This window comes from Nomascus leucogenys, chromosome 19 (genome assembly GCF_006542625.1).
Source record: "Nomascus leucogenys isolate Asia chromosome 19, Asia_NLE_v1, whole genome shotgun sequence".
NCBI classification, from domain to species: Eukaryota; Metazoa; Chordata; class Mammalia; order Primates; family Hylobatidae; genus Nomascus; species Nomascus leucogenys.
This window is the reverse complement of record NC_044399.1, coordinates 59,158,127-59,174,421: the sequence shown is the minus strand read 5'-3', so window position 1 is coordinate 59,174,421 and position 16,295 is coordinate 59,158,127. Positions and strand designations below refer to the sequence as shown.

The 16,295-nt window shown below is 55.5% G+C and overlaps 1 protein-coding gene across 1 annotated transcript in view; it reads left to right on the top strand.

Annotated features, from left to right (window-relative positions):
* Nucleotides 1–2,365: 2,365 nt before the first annotated feature.
* Nucleotides 2,366–16,295, top strand: part of SCN4A (sodium voltage-gated channel alpha subunit 4) — a 34,390-nt gene continuing 20,460 nt past the window's right edge. Inside the window, exons 1-12 of the mRNA XM_030799590.1 lie at nt 2,366–2,715; nt 2,815–2,933; nt 3,059–3,148; nt 3,434–3,562; nt 4,030–4,121; nt 6,941–7,273; nt 8,748–8,811; nt 9,046–9,187; nt 10,611–10,820; nt 11,463–11,616; nt 13,891–14,129; nt 15,858–16,031. Of these exons, the coding sequence (XP_030655450.1) occupies nt 2,443–2,715; nt 2,815–2,933; nt 3,059–3,148; nt 3,434–3,562; nt 4,030–4,121; nt 6,941–7,273; nt 8,748–8,811; nt 9,046–9,187; nt 10,611–10,820; nt 11,463–11,616; nt 13,891–14,129; nt 15,858–16,031 (2,019 nt within the window). The 5' untranslated portion in view covers nt 2,366–2,442. The remainder of the gene's footprint in view (nt 2,716–2,814; nt 2,934–3,058; nt 3,149–3,433; nt 3,563–4,029; nt 4,122–6,940; nt 7,274–8,747; nt 8,812–9,045; nt 9,188–10,610; nt 10,821–11,462; nt 11,617–13,890; nt 14,130–15,857; nt 16,032–16,295) is intronic.

Genomic DNA, 16,295 nt, shown 5'->3' with positions numbered 1-16,295 from the left:
GGTTATTTGAACAGAACAAGTGAGGGGTGGAGGGTGGAGAGGGCAGTGACACTAGAGAGGGAACATCAGTTGGGTGTGGAACTGGCCAGATCTACCACCAAGATGCTTCGGGCAGCCGTCAACCAAAGCCAGCTTCAACAAGTGGAACCAGTGAGGGCATTCTTCCCCTCACATTACAAAACAGCCAGACCTCAGGGGTAATGGAGGGGTAGGAGAAGAGGAAATTAGGAGGAAGTAAACATTTTGAAGGGAGAGGTGTGCGCTGTGCAAAGAAAACAGGCTGCAAAACAGGCCCCAGAGAAGAAGCATCTTCCAGGGGCAGGGAAGGGGCAGGTCCCAGAGCAGAGCTGGGGAGAGTGGCCGGATGCGCAGGTGATGTCCTGCTCCCAAGAAGAAAGGCGGTGCACAGTGTGGGAAGCTCAGGAGGGCCAGCGGGGAAGAAAACACTGGATCTGTCCCCTGGGGAGCTCTGGTGACTAGGGTGAGAGTCATTTCCTCGAGTGCTGGGGTTAGGAGCCAGACTATGTGTCTGTGGGCTTTTGTGGCCCTACTTGGGCTCCTGTAATGAAGAGAGTGAGGAGTATCAGGACAGGAGGATCATCGCAGCAGTGACTACGGACTGGGTGGGTGCTCAGCAGTCCTGGGCTCTCTTCAAGGCCATCTGGCTGGTTGGCGCCTTCTGTGTAGTGACAAGCGGCATGTGGGGGTGTACGTGGGGTGGGTGAAGGGGGGAAGGTGGCAAGGTATATGACAGAGCTGTGAGATGCAACTGGGAAGGTCTGCATGAAGGGTGGCTCCAGGCCAGGTGTGCGTGCGTGTGCCTGTGTGTGCAAGTGTGTGTGCAAGTGTGTGTGCACGTGCATGCTCACGCTCACGATGGGGGCCAATGAGCAGCTGAGGGCAGGGTTGGCAGGAATAAACAGAGTCATCCCCGTGGAAACACGACTCCCTGGGTGCTGTAGGGAGCAGCTGGGGAGCCAGGCACGAGGGCGTGGCCAGTTCTGCCCAATGGCTCTGGCCTCTCCCTGGCCACCCTCCCCACCTGTTGAGCAAGTCTGAGAAGTGCCCGTGCTGACCAGGGCGGGGGCGCTGCTGCAGGGGTCAAGGCCCACTGGGAGAGGGCCACCCTCAGGTGTGGCTTTAGGGGTCTCTAGGGGTCTGTCCAGGTCTCTGTGGTGCAGGGGTGGCTCCAGGTCTGTCCATGTGGGTCTTGCAGTGGCTGCATGTGGCTGGGCTGCTGGGGTCTCTCTGCAACTGCCTGCTGATGTGATCATTCCCCCAGGGCCATTTGCAATAAGTGATCCCCCTTCCCGTCCACAGGGAACAGGCTCTGGAGGGCTGGGGAAAAGGGGAGAGGGGCCAGGTGGGGCCCAGACCACACAATGCTCACAGGCATCAAAGGCTCCTGGTGGGTGCCCCTTCCCCCAATCCAGCTTGTGCTGGGACCACCAGCCAAAAGCAGTCCCCAGGAGCTTTTGCCCTGCCCACACCATTGGAGTTGTCCATCTCCTTTTCCCTGTGACCTTCCCTGTACATCTTCTCTTCCATGTTAGCACCTGCAGCTCTCCAGATGCAATGTTCCTCTCCCAGTTCACCCTGCCTGCCCAGTGGGCTAGGGCCCCCAGGGCTGTGGGAGGGAACTGCTGGGAGACCCCTGCAGGGGCCAGGGCCCTTCCTTCTTCCCTCTCCCAGCCCAACACCAAGTACCCCAAAGGTCAGGAAAGAGGAATCCACACCCACCCCCATCTTCCTTTTCCCTTCCCTCCAGGCCAGGGATGGCAAACACAGGCAGAGGCACCATGGTCTTCCTCCTTGCGCCCCTGGCAGACATCACTAATCAATCACAGCAACCTTTTTGTACAGAGCCTGGCTGCCACCTTCATGGTCTCCACCTACATCTCCAGGTGGCCAATATCAGGATCCACGTCGGCCCTCAGGGTGAAGTCCCTGTGCCAGTCCCACTTTGGTCTAAACCCCCAACCAATCCCCTCATCCTGGCCTATCCAGAGGTCGCCTGAGCACAGCCAGCTGTGGTTCTCTCTCTGTCCCATTAGGCTGAAGCCACACAGTTCCCGGAGCTTGGGCCCAGGAGGCAGTCGAAGGCACTGGGGTGTTGGCCCCAAGTCCCAAGGCCACAAAGAATCTGGTTGGTTTGCTGTCGGTCCTGGGGGCGGCCCCTGCCACTGCTGGGGAAAGTGTGGTGTGGGGCCAGGGGTGATGCTCTGTGCCCAGCACCTGTGCAGCAGCAGCACCTTGCAGGCACATCTCCCAGTCCCGAGAGAGCCTGCACGCCCACCTCCCCGGCTCGGCCACTGGGCAAGCAGGAGGTGAGGAGTGGACGGCTGGCCCAGGGAGGGGCGGCCGCCCAGCACCCCGGGGCTGCGCACTGCAGCTCCGCAGGGCACCCGCCACCCTTCTGGTCTCTGAGCCCAGGATGCGAGGATGGCCAGACCATCTCTGTGCACCCTGGTGCCTCTGGGCCCTGAGTGCTTGCGCCCCTTCACCCGGGAGTCACTGGCAGCCATAGAACAGCGGGCGGTGGAGGAGGAGGCCCGGCTGCAGCGGAACAAGCAGATGGAGATCGAGGAGCCCGAACGGAAGCCACGAAGTGACTTGGAGGCTGGCAAGAACCTACCCATGATCTATGGAGACCCCCCGCCGGAGGTCATCGGCATCCCCCTGGAGGACCTGGATCCCTACTACAGCAATAAGAAGGTCTGGGCCTGGGAAGGCTCCCTCTGTCTGTCTGCCACCCATCCGTCTGTCTGTCTGTCTGTCTGTCCCCGGGTCTCACAGCCTCTCTCCCCACCTTAGACCTTCATCGTCCTCAACAAGGGCAAGGCCATCTTCCGCTTCTCTGCCACACCTGCTCTCTACCTGTTGAGCCCCTTCAGCGTGGTCAGGCGCGGGGCCATCAAGGTGCTCATCCACGCATATCCTGCCCAAGATGGGAGAGGTGGGAGGGGTTAGGGATGGGCGAGATGGGGTGCTCTGGCCCAGGAGACCTCTGTCACCTCCCATCCTAGCTGCTTCCTCACTTTCCTTGACCCTGCCCCACGCTGTTCAGCATGTTCATCATGATCACCATCTTGACCAACTGTGTATTTATGACCATGAGTGACCCGCCTCCCTGGTCCAAGAATGTGGAGTAAGTCTCCCCACTCCCTGAGCTCCCCAGCCCTGGGACACAGTCCATCTCAGGTGTCTGCACCTCTGTGTGGCGCTGCTCTTGTCTTTCAGGGAGACACACTGTCATTGTGACCCTCATCCACACCTTGAGTCCCTGGGGTGGCCACACTATCATTTGCTAGTGTCCTTAGCCACCTGAGTGGCATATTTCATTTCTGTGTCCCTCCCTTCTAGGGGTCTGTCGTTGCCACACTCACCCCTGCCCAGGTGACATGCCTGCCCCGGCCGGCCCTCTCCCCCCCAGGTACACCTTCACAGGGATCTACACCTTTGAGTCCCTCATCAAGATACTGGCCCGAGGCTTCTGTGTCGATGACTTCACATTCCTCCGGGACCCCTGGAACTGGCTGGACTTCAGTGTCATCATGATGGCGTGAGCAGGGGCCCCAGGACATCCTGAGGCTGGGGTGGGTGAGGGGAGGGGGCCAGGCCTCAAAGAGGGCAGCTGCCTGGGCTGAGGGCTGCAGGGGACATTGGTCAGTTGTGCAGATAGGGAGCTGCACAATTCTAGAAGCTGCCATTCTCAGGGTCTGGCTCAGCACTCTCCTGATGGACTCCTGATAATCACATGAGGCAGCTCTGACCCACAGACCCATGGGTCCTCATCTGCTGGGCGAGCCGGGCTATCTTTGCCATCCCCACTCCCTCAGAGCTCCTGCACCGTCCTTCCTAACCCTCGGGCTCCCAGAGGAGCTTTGGGCCTGTCTACCCTGCCCCCAGACCCTGTGGTACCCCCAATTTCTTGGGAATCCTCATCCCAGGCCTGGAGAAGCCCTGATTTCTGTCCTACCACCCACTCTGGGCTCTGACAGTCCCCATCCCCCTCCACCCCCTACCCAGGTACCTGACAGAGTTTGTGGACTTGGGCAACATCTCAGCCCTGAGGACCTTCCGGGTGCTGCGGGCCCTCAAAACCATCACGGTCATCCCAGGTACTGGGGAGGTGCAGGGACCCTCTACCTGAGCTGAGAGACCCCCGTACCATGTGTAGGCCTGGAGCCTGACTCAGTGTCATAACACTCCCAGGCTGGTGTTTTTGTAGAACTCAAAGCAAAGCCTGGACACAGAGGGGCCCACGTGACCAGAGGGCAGATGGGGTCCTACGTGGAAGGGCATTTGAGAGGCAGCATGGCAAGTTGGTTAAGAGCACACACTCAGCTGGGCATGGTGGCTCATGCCTATAATCCCAGCACTTTGGGAGGCCAAGGCGACTGGATCAACTAAGGTCAGGAGTTTGAGACCAGCCTGGCCAACAAGGCAAAACGCTGTCTCTACTAAAAATACAAAAATTAGCCTGGTATGGTGATGTGCACCTGTAGTCCCAACTACTCAGGAGGCTGAGGCAGGAGAATCACTTGAACCTGGGAGACAGAGGTGGCAGTCAGCCGAGATCATGCCACTGCACTCCAGCCTAGGCAACACAGTAAGATTCCATCTCAAAAAAAAAAAGAAAATAAATTAGCTGGGCCTGGTTATGCTCTCCTATAGTCCCAGCTACTTGGGAGGCTGAGGCGGGAGGATAGTTTGAGCCCAGGAGCTGTGATTTTGCTATGAGCTGTAATTTTGCCACTGCACTACAGCCTGGGAAAAAGAACAAGACTCTGTCTCAAAAAAAAAAAAAAAAAAAAAGCACAGATTCTGGAGCCTGACTGCCTGGGTTCAATTCTCACCTCTACCACTTCCTAACTTTAACTTTGGGCAAGTGCCTCGCCCTGTCCATGTCTCAGTTTCCTTATCTGTAGAATATGGAGACTCATAGTACCACTCCTTGGATTGTTATAAGGATTAAATGCCTTAATATCTGTAAGGCCCTCACAGCCCCTGGCCCATGGTTTGTGGTATATACGTGTGTGCTCAATAAAATAAGCAGACCGAGCAGAGCAAAGAGAGACACAAAAGGCTCCATGAGGAAAAGTCCGAGCCCTGAGAGCTCAATTAGGAACACACCAGGCACCTGCTGAGCAATAGGGTCAGAGCAATTCCAAAGTAATTCATCAAGAAGCATGAAATCAATAGAATCCGATCATTCAGACCCGCAAAAGAGCATGTAGAGAAACTGGAGATTCTCTCCCAGTAAAGGAGAGAAAGAAAAGGGATAGAGATCAGGCTCTGGGAAGAGGGGAAATTGTTAAATCCTAATGTGAGAAAGTACCTGAGGCCAGGTGTGGTGGCCCACGCCTGTAATCCCAGCACTTTGGGAGGCCAAGACGGGTGAATCACTTGGGGTCAGGACTTTGAGACCAGCCTGGCCAACGTGGTGAAACCCCGTCTCTACTCAAAATACAAAAATTAGCTGGGCGTGTTGGCACGTGCCTGTAATCCCAGCTACCTGGGAGGCTGAGGCAGGAGAATCACTTGAATCAAGGAGGCAGAGGTTGCAGTGAGCCCAGATCACACCACTGCACTCCAGCCTGGGCGACAGAGCGAGACTCTATCTCAAAAAAAAAAAAAAAAAAAAAAAAAGAAAAGAAAAGACAGAAAGAAAGTACCTGAGCCCTCTTCTAGTCTAAAGCCCTCTGACTGCAAACGAGGAAGTTGTGAGACCCAGGAGAGGAAGCACTTCCCAAATTCCACACTGTACATTGGCCACTGAGCCAAGACGGCGTTGCCTTTCCTCTGTGCCAGCTGCCAGCATTCTTGGGGCACAGGAGGGCTTTTATAAGGAGGCTGCCGAGAATTTGTTTTCCATATCAGGATAAGAAAAGGAAATGAAGTCCTATTAATGCAAGAGGAACTATGATTAGGCCCAAGGAAGAAGTTATGGCTCTTCCATAAGTGATGGGAATCTGCCCCTGGGATTCTTTCAGCATCATTTATGCCTTTCTCTGTCTAAAGAATATAATGACGTTTCAAGGTCAGTCTAGAGCTTCTGCTGTTCCTCGGGTGTTACTAGGCATTTTAAGGAAAAGGGTTCTGTGGTCAAATATGTTAAGGATACGTGGGATTAAAGTTTTTGTTTAATAGGCCAGATAAGGTGGCTCATGCCTGTAATCCCAGCATTTTGGGAGGCCAAGACAGGCTGATTACTTGAGGCCAGGAGTTCGAGACCAGCCTGTCCAACATAGCGAAACCTCATCCCTACTAAAAGTACCAAAAAAATGAGCTGGGTGTGGTGGCACGCACCTGTAATCCCAGCTACTTGGGAGGCTGAGGCAGGAGAATCACTTGAACCCAGGAGGCAGAGGTTGCAGTGAGCCAAGATCACGCCACTGCATTCCAGCCTGGGTGACAGAATGAGACTCTGTCTCTAAATAAATAAATAAATACAAATAAAGTTTTTGTTTATTTCTGCAGGACTTTTCAGAGCCTTTGATAGGATCAACTACATAATGACTCTCCAAGAGCAGAATCTAGAATGCAGCTTTTCCCAAACATTATCAACGCCCCCTTTTTAAGGGCACAGCATGGGAGATTAGCATTCTGTTGAACACACTTTGAGAGCACTAACCTAGTGACATGTATTAAGCTCTGCTGTATGCCTTTGTTTGCTCTATAGGTCAGGCAACAGCCCATCAGGTCTTTATAGTTCATTCTCCTAGTGGCTGAGCGTCTGTGGCCATTTGAAGGCTCCAGATTGAGGATGTGATCAGAGAAGGGTGGGGTTAATTTCAGAAGGCTTCGGGGAAGTAGTGGTGCTCAGTAAGTCAAGTCTTGAAGATGGAATAGGAAAAAGCTTGGTGGTGGGGGCCGGGGGGCTCTGTTATCACCCTGCCCCGCCCCCTGCCAATATCCTTGCCCTCTCTGCGGTCAGGGCTGAAGACGATCGTGGGGGCCCTGATCCAGTCGGTGAAAAAGCTATCGGATGTGATGATCCTCACTGTCTTCTGCCTGAGTGTCTTTGCACTGGTGGGACTGCAGCTCTTCATGGGAAACCTGAGGCAGAAGTGTGTGCGCTGGCCCCCGCCGTTCAACGACACCAACACCACGTGGTACAGCAATGACACGTGGTACAGCAATGACACATGGTATGGCAATGAGATGTGGTATGGCAATGACTCATGGTATGCCAATGACACGTGGAACAGCCATGCAAGCTGGGCCACCAACGATACCTTTGATTGGGACGCCTACATCAGTGATGAAGGTAAGAATGGAGGGTGACGGGCAAGGGGGATCCTATCCCAGTCTCTAGGGTAGCCTCTGCCTCCACATTTTCTTTTTTTTTTTTTTTTTTGAGACAGAGTCTCTCTCTGCCACCCAGGCTGGAGTGCAAAGGTGCCATCTCAGCTCAGTGCAACCTCTGCCTCCCGGCTTCAAGCGATTCTCCTGCCTCAGCCTCCCGAGTAGCTAGGATTACAGGCATGTGCCACCAGGCCCAATTAATTTTTGTATTTTTAGTAGATAGGGTTACATCATGTTGGCCAGGCTGATCTTGAACTCCTGACCTCATGTGATCCTCCAACCTCAGCCTCCTAAAGTGCTGGGATTACAGGCGTGAGCCACTGCACCCCGCCCTGTCTCCACTTCTTATGAGACAAATAGTATGGCGAGGACCTGAGCTTAAATCCAGCACTTGGCAGCCTGTGTCACTTCTGACTAGTCACTTGATCTCCCCAGCCCTCCGAATCCTTACCTATAAAATCAAGATAACAATACCTTCCTCAAAGGGTTACTGCAACAACAAATGGCAAACTGTTTTGAAAACCCTAAAGTGCCGGGCACGGTGGCTCACGCCTGTAATCCCAGCACTTTGGGAGGGCGAGGCAGGCAGATGACCTGAGGTCAGGAGTTCCAAACCAGCCTGACCAACGTGGTGAAACCCTGTCTCTACCAAAAATACAAAAATTAGCCGGGCATGGTTCCGCATGCCTGTAATCCCAGCTACTCGGGAGGCTGAGGCAGGAGAATCGATTGAACCTGGCAGACGGAGGTTGCAATGAACCGAGATCATGCCATTGCACTCCAGCCTGGGCAATAAGAGTGAAACTCAGTCTAAAAAAAAATATCCTAAAGCTCTCACTATGCAAAGCAAGAGTCTATAGTTCCTATTCCCTAACCTGTGCACCCCCTGTTCTCCTTCATCACACCACATGTTCACATGCTCACACCCTGGCAGGGTCACCATCACCCACCCACACACCCACATCCTATTCACATATGCATCTTCACAGGCACACATGCCAGAAACACACACATTCTCACACAGCTACTGTTAGTCTACATAGTGCCTTCTTGAAAATTAGGAAAAGGTAACCCTTCTCACCCTGGCACCTGGATTCCAGCCCCCACTCACCCTTCACTCAGGGGCCCTACACAGGTACACAATAGCCCCATGCACACACGTACACGTTCCCTCTCTGTGCCGCTGCTGCGTCGTGACTTTTTGCCCACACTGGGCACTGGGCTGACAGGGCTCAAGCTGAGCTCCCTGCCGAGTCCCTACCCAGAGATCTTGGAACTTGGAGCTGTCCTTAAAGGACGGGGAAGAGGCAGCCAGGGAACATCCATTTGGTTTATGTGGTACACGCAGACCTGTCCACAGGTGTGCAATGGGCGCAGGTGCTCACACTGTGTGCATGTGGGTGACTTGCCTCCTTTGTGGCCTCTGATTCCCAAAGGGAACTTCTACTTCCTGGAGGGCTCCAATGATGCCCTGCTCTGTGGGAACAGCAGTGATGCTGGGTAAGTGATGCTAAGGGATGCAGGAAAGGCGGCCCAGGGGTTTTGGAAGGTGGGAGTTGATTAGAGACGAGGACCTGGGGTGGATGGGAGTACAGGGAAACCTGTGGGCATGGATGGAATACTTTTCTGTGGGACACAGGCAGAACTGATGGATTTTTTTCCCCTGGGGTCCCCATCTGTCCCCAGCTGGAGTGCTCCTCCCACCCTAAACCCAGCCCCCTGTCCTATTCCCAGGCACTGCCCCGAGGGTTATGAGTGCATCAAGACCGGGCGGAACCCCAACTATGGCTACACCAGCTATGACACCTTCAGCTGGGCCTTCCTGGCTCTCTTCCGCCTCATGACACAGGACTATTGGGAGAACCTCTTCCAGCTGGTACAGCTGCCCCCACCCTGCCCCCCAACCCTATAGCCACTCCCCCTCCATCCCTGCAGCCTCTTCAGGGCCTGATGGGGTCTAACACAGGATGGCCAACCCCCCAGCTGGGCCATCTCCTCATGGACTCCCACAGTGCCCTTATAGGAGCTTGTGCTCTCTGAAACTGAACAGCTGCCCCGAGCCAAGCCACAGCTTTAATTCTTTCCACACCTTTGCTTTCAGAGCCAAGGTCTGGAACTAGCACAGGCATAAGCCCAGTGTCCCCTAGGCCTCACGATAACCAGTAGGGCAGCTTAGAAATCCAATGCTGCCTGCCGGGTGCGGTGGCTCACTCCTATAATCCCAGCACTTTGGGAGGCGGAGGCGGGCGGATTATGAGGTCAGGAGTTCAAGACCAGCCTGGCCAACATAGTGAAACCCCGTCTCTACTAAAAATACAAAAATTAGCTGGGTGTGGTGGCACACGCCTATATTCCCAGCTACTCAGGAGGCTGAGGAGGGAGAATTGCTTGAACCTGGGAGGCAGAGGTGGCAGTGAGCCGAGACCACGCCATTGCACTCCAGCCTGGGTGACAGAGTGAGACTCCATCTCAAAAAAAAGAAAGAAAGAAATTCAATGCTGCCCATACTTTATTTGCCTTCTACTGTTTGCAGGGAAGGCAGGCTGAGTCTGGAGTGACAGTGCCTTCTAATGCCTGGTGATGTTTCTAACATTGATGGTGTTGATAACAATAACAAAAATAATAACAGCTACTGGTCGGGTGCAGTGGCTCATGCCTGTAATCCTAGCACTCTGGGAGGCCGAGGCAGGCAGATCACTTGAGGTCAGAAGTTTGAGACCAGCCTGGCCAACGTGGCGAAACCCGTCTCTAAAAATAATACAAAAATTAGCCAGGTTTGGTGGTGAACACCTGTAATCCCAGCTACTCAGGAGACTGAGGAAGGAGAATCACTTCAACCTGGGAGATGGAGGTTGCAGTGAGCCGAGATGGCACCACTGCACTCCAGCCTGGACAACAGAGCGAGACTACATCTAAAAAAAATAAATAAATTGATTAGATAATAATAATAGCTACTATTTGTTGAGTTCTTACTAGGTGCCAGGCACTGTGGCAAAGCTAGAATTCAAGCTGACCCCAAACCCATGTTCACCAATTTTCTGTCCTGGCTCTCTGATATCAGGATGCCTGGCTTCGGTCCTCCTCTGAGCCAGGAGACCAGAAACGTTTGAGTCCCAAGTAGATATTTTGAAGTTCCCCAGAACATGGCTCAGCATGCCAATGACGGCCATCAATTCCCCAGGTTCTGTGAGGGAGGGGCTCTGCTTACCCGTCCGGGCAATGGATGTATGGAAAGGGGCACTGGGTCAAAGGAGGTGGATGTCATGGGACCCCTCCACTCCCTCTCCCTCCACTCCCAGACCCTTCGAGCAGCTGGCAAGACCTACATGATCTTCTTCGTGGTCATCATCTTCCTGGGCTCTTTCTACCTCATCAATCTGATCCTGGCCGTGGTGGCCATGGCATATGCCGAGCAGAACGAGGCCACCCTGGCCGAGGATAAGGAGAAAGAGGAGGAGTTTCAGCAGATGCTTGAGAAGTTCAAAAAGCACCAGGAGGAGCTAGAGAAGGTCTGGACTCAGGGAAAGGAGATAGAGGACCCAGGGTTCTACCTGCCCTCAGCTGGGGCTGCCACTGGCTTCTCCCTGGGGGGCTGAGGGTGAGGGAGGACACGGGGGTAGGGGTTTTGAGGCAGAAGGAGCAGAAGGCCCTGGGCTGGGAGCTTTGCTGGTGGCAGGGGGGTGGAGGGATCCAAGCAGTAGAAAAAGCATTTCTCTGCTCTGTGCCTCAGTTTCCCTGTCTATAACAAGGAATCTGGAGTAGCTAAACCTGAAGTATTCTTCCAGCTCAAATATTTCTGGTTTTGTGATGCTTTCTGGGTAGTGGAAGAATCCATACTGAGGGAGGGGCAGGTCCCGGTGAGGCCCCAGGGAGCAGCTGACCAGTTTCTCATTCTGTCAACAAGTGGAGGGTTAGTCAGGGCATCAGAGTCAAGGGTCTTCAGGGCAGAGGGTCTTTAGTCACTTTGGTCCCTACCCTGTCACCCCCACCACCATGGAGGTTGGTCCCTCCCCCACCTGCACTAAGTTTGACACAGGCCAGGAAGAGGGGCTGCCAACCTGAAGGACTCTGGAAGAAGCTCTGAGGGTCAATTAGTCCATCCCTCTGGCTCAGAGCTGTACTTCCTGCCAGTCACTCTTGCTGGTCTACAGGCCAAGGCTGCCCAAGCTCTGGAAGGTGGGGAGGCAGATGGGGACCCAGCCCATGGCAAAGACTGCAATGGCAGCCTGGACACATCGCAAGGGGAGAAGGGAGCCCCAAGGCAGAGCGGCAGCGGAGACAGCGGCATCTCCGACGCCATGGAAGGTGAGTGCCTTGTGCCCCCGTGCCCATTTAGGTAGGGGTGGAGCCTGGCTGGACTGGATTCAGGAGGATAGGGATGCCATGGAAGGTGAGTGCCCTGTGCCCCCTCTACCCATTCAGGCCCCTGAGGTCAGGGTGGGGCCTGGCTGGACCAGCTTCAGGACAGTAACTTAATATTGGATAGAAGAAATGGCTGTGATAAATATAGTCCTGTCTTAACCTGGCCCAGTTCTAGCTGCAAGGCCAGGCTGCTATGGGAACTGGGGGCTTCCGGGAGGGCCTTGGGGGCTGCCCAATGGGAAGCACAGGCTAATAATACTAACCAGAAGGCCCAGTGTTCCGGAAACCAGACATCCTGCTCCTCAAGTGTTCTCTGGGTAAAAGTTAAAGGCCAAAAGTCAAATTCTGCCCAAGCAGAGTGACAGACTCCCCAATCCCTGTGCCACATGCTGAATCTCAGAAGAATAAGGATGTCGTGATAAGAGAGGGTGAATAGACATGACACGACAGATAGATGGACAGATGGACGGACGGACGGACGGATGGATGGATGGATGGATGGATGGACGGATGGATGGATGGATGGACGGACGGACGGATGGATGGACAGACGGATGGATGGATGGATGAGAGGGAGGGAAGTGGAAAGGCAGGAGGGAAGGAGGAAGCACAGGAAAAAGGGACAATAGAGTAAAGGAATTCTGACACACAGAGATCTGGTTCCCTCCCCAGGTCGGCTTGTCTTGTGCCAGGGAGTTGGGGGCCCTGCAGGACTTTGCAGATCTCTAGAGGTCATCATGTCACCTGACCTTGTATGACAGGTATCCAGGTGCCCATATGCCCTGCCAGAGGGTACCCAGGGAATGCTGGGGGAGGAGGCCTCTCCACCCTGCTGTTCCTGGGACCACTGTGAGAAGTTTTGGGCCTCAGACACTGTTTGGGCACCTGCAGAAGCACAGGGTAGGGGTGGAGGTGCAGACTGGGGAGGCTTTGAGTGAGACTCACTGTGCTAATTACTGGGTGTGGGGGGGAAGGTTCAGCCACCCTCCCCGGCATGAATCCAGGGTCTCCATGGGGCTGCCACCCACTCCAGTCCCTTTTCTTCGTCTTTGAAATGGGAGGCGCTGATTGTATTTACCTGGAGGCACTGATTGTATTTACCTGCTGTGATGAGTAAGTGAGATCACGCCTGGGCCAAGGACACTTCGCATGTGTCCCCACCGTGCCCCATATTTCCACACAGCCAAACAGCCCACCAAGGCCAGGAGGAGGAGGAGCAGCTTCATCCCACGGTCCTTACAAAGCACTCATGGCTTTGGGGTGGCAAGAACAAGAGATGTTTCTTGAAGGCCACCCTGGTGGGAAAGGATGGACTGGTTGGGGACACTTTGGAGGAGCCGGTATTACCCACAGTGCATCCCCGAGAGATCTGTCTGTGCAGAGTGGCACTAACCAGCAGCTCATGGGGCTAGAACCCAAGCCCCTGCAGTGGCCTCCCGCCTCTCCCTGGGAACTCGGACCCAGACAGATTAGGGCATCTCACAGGCCAGGCTCGCAGCCCTAGGCCTCTGGGAGGGGGTGGGCGTCCTGTCCAGCTCCCTGAGGGGTGGGGCTTTGTAGGGTGAGTCAAGAGGGTGGGGCTTGAGGCAGGCCATTGAAAGGCGGGGCTTGGGGAAAAGTTTGCTGATGAGGTGGGCCTGTGAGTTACTGCACTAAGGGGCGGAGCTTCGGGAGGAGGCGGGGCTTCCTCAGGAGTGGGGGGGAATGTGGGCGGGATTTAGAGGGGCCGGACATGAGGATGCGCTCTGCGAGGCGGAGGAGCATGGAGCCGGGGGTGGGGCTTTGAGGAGGCGGGGCTTTGAGGGGCGGGGCTTTGAGTGGGCGGGGTTTGGAGAGGTGTGTCCGGAGGGTGATGCAGTGAGTGGTGGTGGAGATTGAAGTAGGGGGCGGGGCGGTGAGGACGCAGGCGTTCCAGAGGTGGGGCTGTAGGCGGGGGTTAGAGGGCGGGATCTGGAGGGTGCTCACGGAGGCTGTGGAGCTTGGAGCCCGCTCAGAGCGCGGGGCTTTGGGGTGAAGCCATGTGGGGCAGAGGTTACAGGGGAGGTGACAGTAAGGGTGACGCAAGAGGCGGTGGAACTAGGAATAGGCCTTGCTGGAAGGTTGAGATGTGGAGTGCTAAGGGGCGGGGCTTGGAAGGTGGAACCAAAGCTCTAGGTGGAGCCGGGGACACGTGAGGGGATAATCCTCACCAGATACCTGCTACCACCCCTCTCCCAGAACTGGAAGAGGCCCACCAGAAGTGCCCACCATGGTGGTACAAGTGCGCCCACAAAGTGCTCATATGGAACTGCTGCACCCCGTGGCTGAAGTTCAAGAACATCATCCACCTCATCGTCATGGACCCGTTCGTGGACCTGGGCATCACCATCTGCATCGTGCTCAACACCCTCTTCATGGCCATGGAACATTACCCTATGACGGAGCACTTTGACAACGTGCTCACTGTGGGCAACCTGGTAGGGAGGGGCGGGGGAGGGGATCATTCACGGGCAGGATAGGAGGGGATGGGGCCCAGTGAAGCTGTATGGCTGTATGTAAATATAGGGCACGGTGGGGGACACGTGCGGAAAGCTGGGGTTATTTTCCCAGCATATGGGGGCATGAGTTGATGTGGGGGGGTACTTGGGGTGATCTGTGGCACACAGAACTGGGGTTTCAGGACATTTGGGGGCAGGGAGATGGGGGTGAGGCGCTGGGCTTCTTAAGGTCCAGATTCTTGGGGATCTGGGATCCAGACCATGCCCTGGAAGCAGGGATAAGGAATTGGGGGTGTGGAGATAGGGGTGAAGGGGCTAGCTGACAAGTCTGTCCACTTCCAGAAGTTGTCATGGGCCTGAAAGGAGCTAAGGGATCTGGCAGTGGGACCTATAGCCCTGGCTACCCAGGACCAGTGGGCTGCAGGGGTTACTCCCCCAGCCCTCACCTATTTCTCCAGCGTGGCCAGGCTTCTCCTCTTTCCAGCCCTTTCCTGCTCCACTATTGTTGACACCACTGATCCACCCGCTTATCCAGGCCCATTAGGAGCATTATCACCTCATTGCCAGCCCCAGAGGAGCCTGACAAAGGGAAAAGCCGCCTCCTCCTCCAGCCCTGCCCCACCCTTCCCAATTCCCTTTGCAATTTTTCCAGGACGGCAAATGGGCGAGATGCTCCCCAACCCTGAAGGTTAGGGGAAGCCAGGGAGAGTAAGATTTGGGGTCTGGAAGAGAACCGGGGCTGGGTGGGTGGCACGAGAATCAAACCCTGGGCTCCCCAGCCTTCAAGGCAGGCACGTCTGTCCTATCGAGGTGCCGAGGCAGCCATGGGCAGGCTGGGCTGGAGGGGTAAAGGCGTGCTCTGGACTCGTGGCACAGCTGCTGGGATGTGCGTGATGGACTGGGCCTGCCCGCCTGCCCACCCCCTGCCCACACTATGCTGCTGTCTTGGCACCTGCTGTGGCCAGTGACAGCCTCTGGGAGGGGCTCAGCATGTGCCCGGGCAGGCTGTGGACCCAGGGCAGCTGGTGCCCAGCAGGAGGGGGGCCGTGCCCAGGGAGCTTTCAGGGACTGTGCAATCCTCAGACCCCATGTCCAGGGTTGGAAGGGGCAGCTCTGGTCTTCTTCTCACTGATTTTGCTCCGTTTGGTCCCTGCCCTAGAGCTTTGAGTCTGCCAAGATTTGCAAGATCCTGGGACTGGTCCCTGTGGAGAGGCTGTAGGCATAGAGGCAGGATGCTGAACTGAGCACCTGAGAACTGGGCTTGAGATGTGGCTCGTTCCCGTGTGGGTGCTGTGATGCCAGCTAGCTGCCCAGCTAGCTGAGCCTCAACTGCTCATGTGTGGAATGCGTGTGAGAATCCCTCCCAACATTGTAGAGATCAGGATACCAATGAAGTCATAAAGTGAACCAAAGCGCCCTGCAAATGTTGAATATTATGACAGCGTTGGGGCTTCAAGCAGTGAAGTGCCTTGCCCACTGTCACGAGGCCAGAAATGAATGGGAACAGGTCTCAGAGTTGTACCCACCTAGGCCCTATGGCTTGGCCTTTGCCTCCAGGCCATGCATGCCACTCCTGCTCCTCTCAGGGCTCTGGACCCCTTCCCCTCAGCCCCCGCAGCCTCTGCCAGGAGGTGGGAGTTGGGTGGGAGACTCCCAGGGCCCTGGGCTCCCCAAGGCTCTGTGACAGGGCCTCACCCCACCCCCTAGGTCTTCACAGGCATCTTCACAGCAGAGATGGTTCTGAAGCTGATCGCCATGGACCCCTACGAGTATTTCCAGCAGGGTTGGAATATCTTCGACAGCATCATCGTCACCCTCAGCCTGGTAGAGCTAGGCCTGGCCAACGTACAGGGACTGTCTGTGCTACGCTCCTTCCGTCTGGTACACAAAAGCCCCAGGGCCAGGGGCTGGGATGGGGTTGGGCTGAGGAGACTAAGGAGGGTGGGCACAGGGATGGGAGGAGAAACCCCAGGAAGCTAGAGGGCTGAAAACGAGGCCTCCTCTGCCTTGTGCATACCTGTTACCTCTCAGAGCCTTTCTTACCTGTAAAACAGAGAAAAGGAGAGCCCTGTCTTCTTTCATAGGGCTGCTGGGGGGACCAAGGTGACAGAGGCCAACACTGGGTTTGATTCCTTAATGACCTTG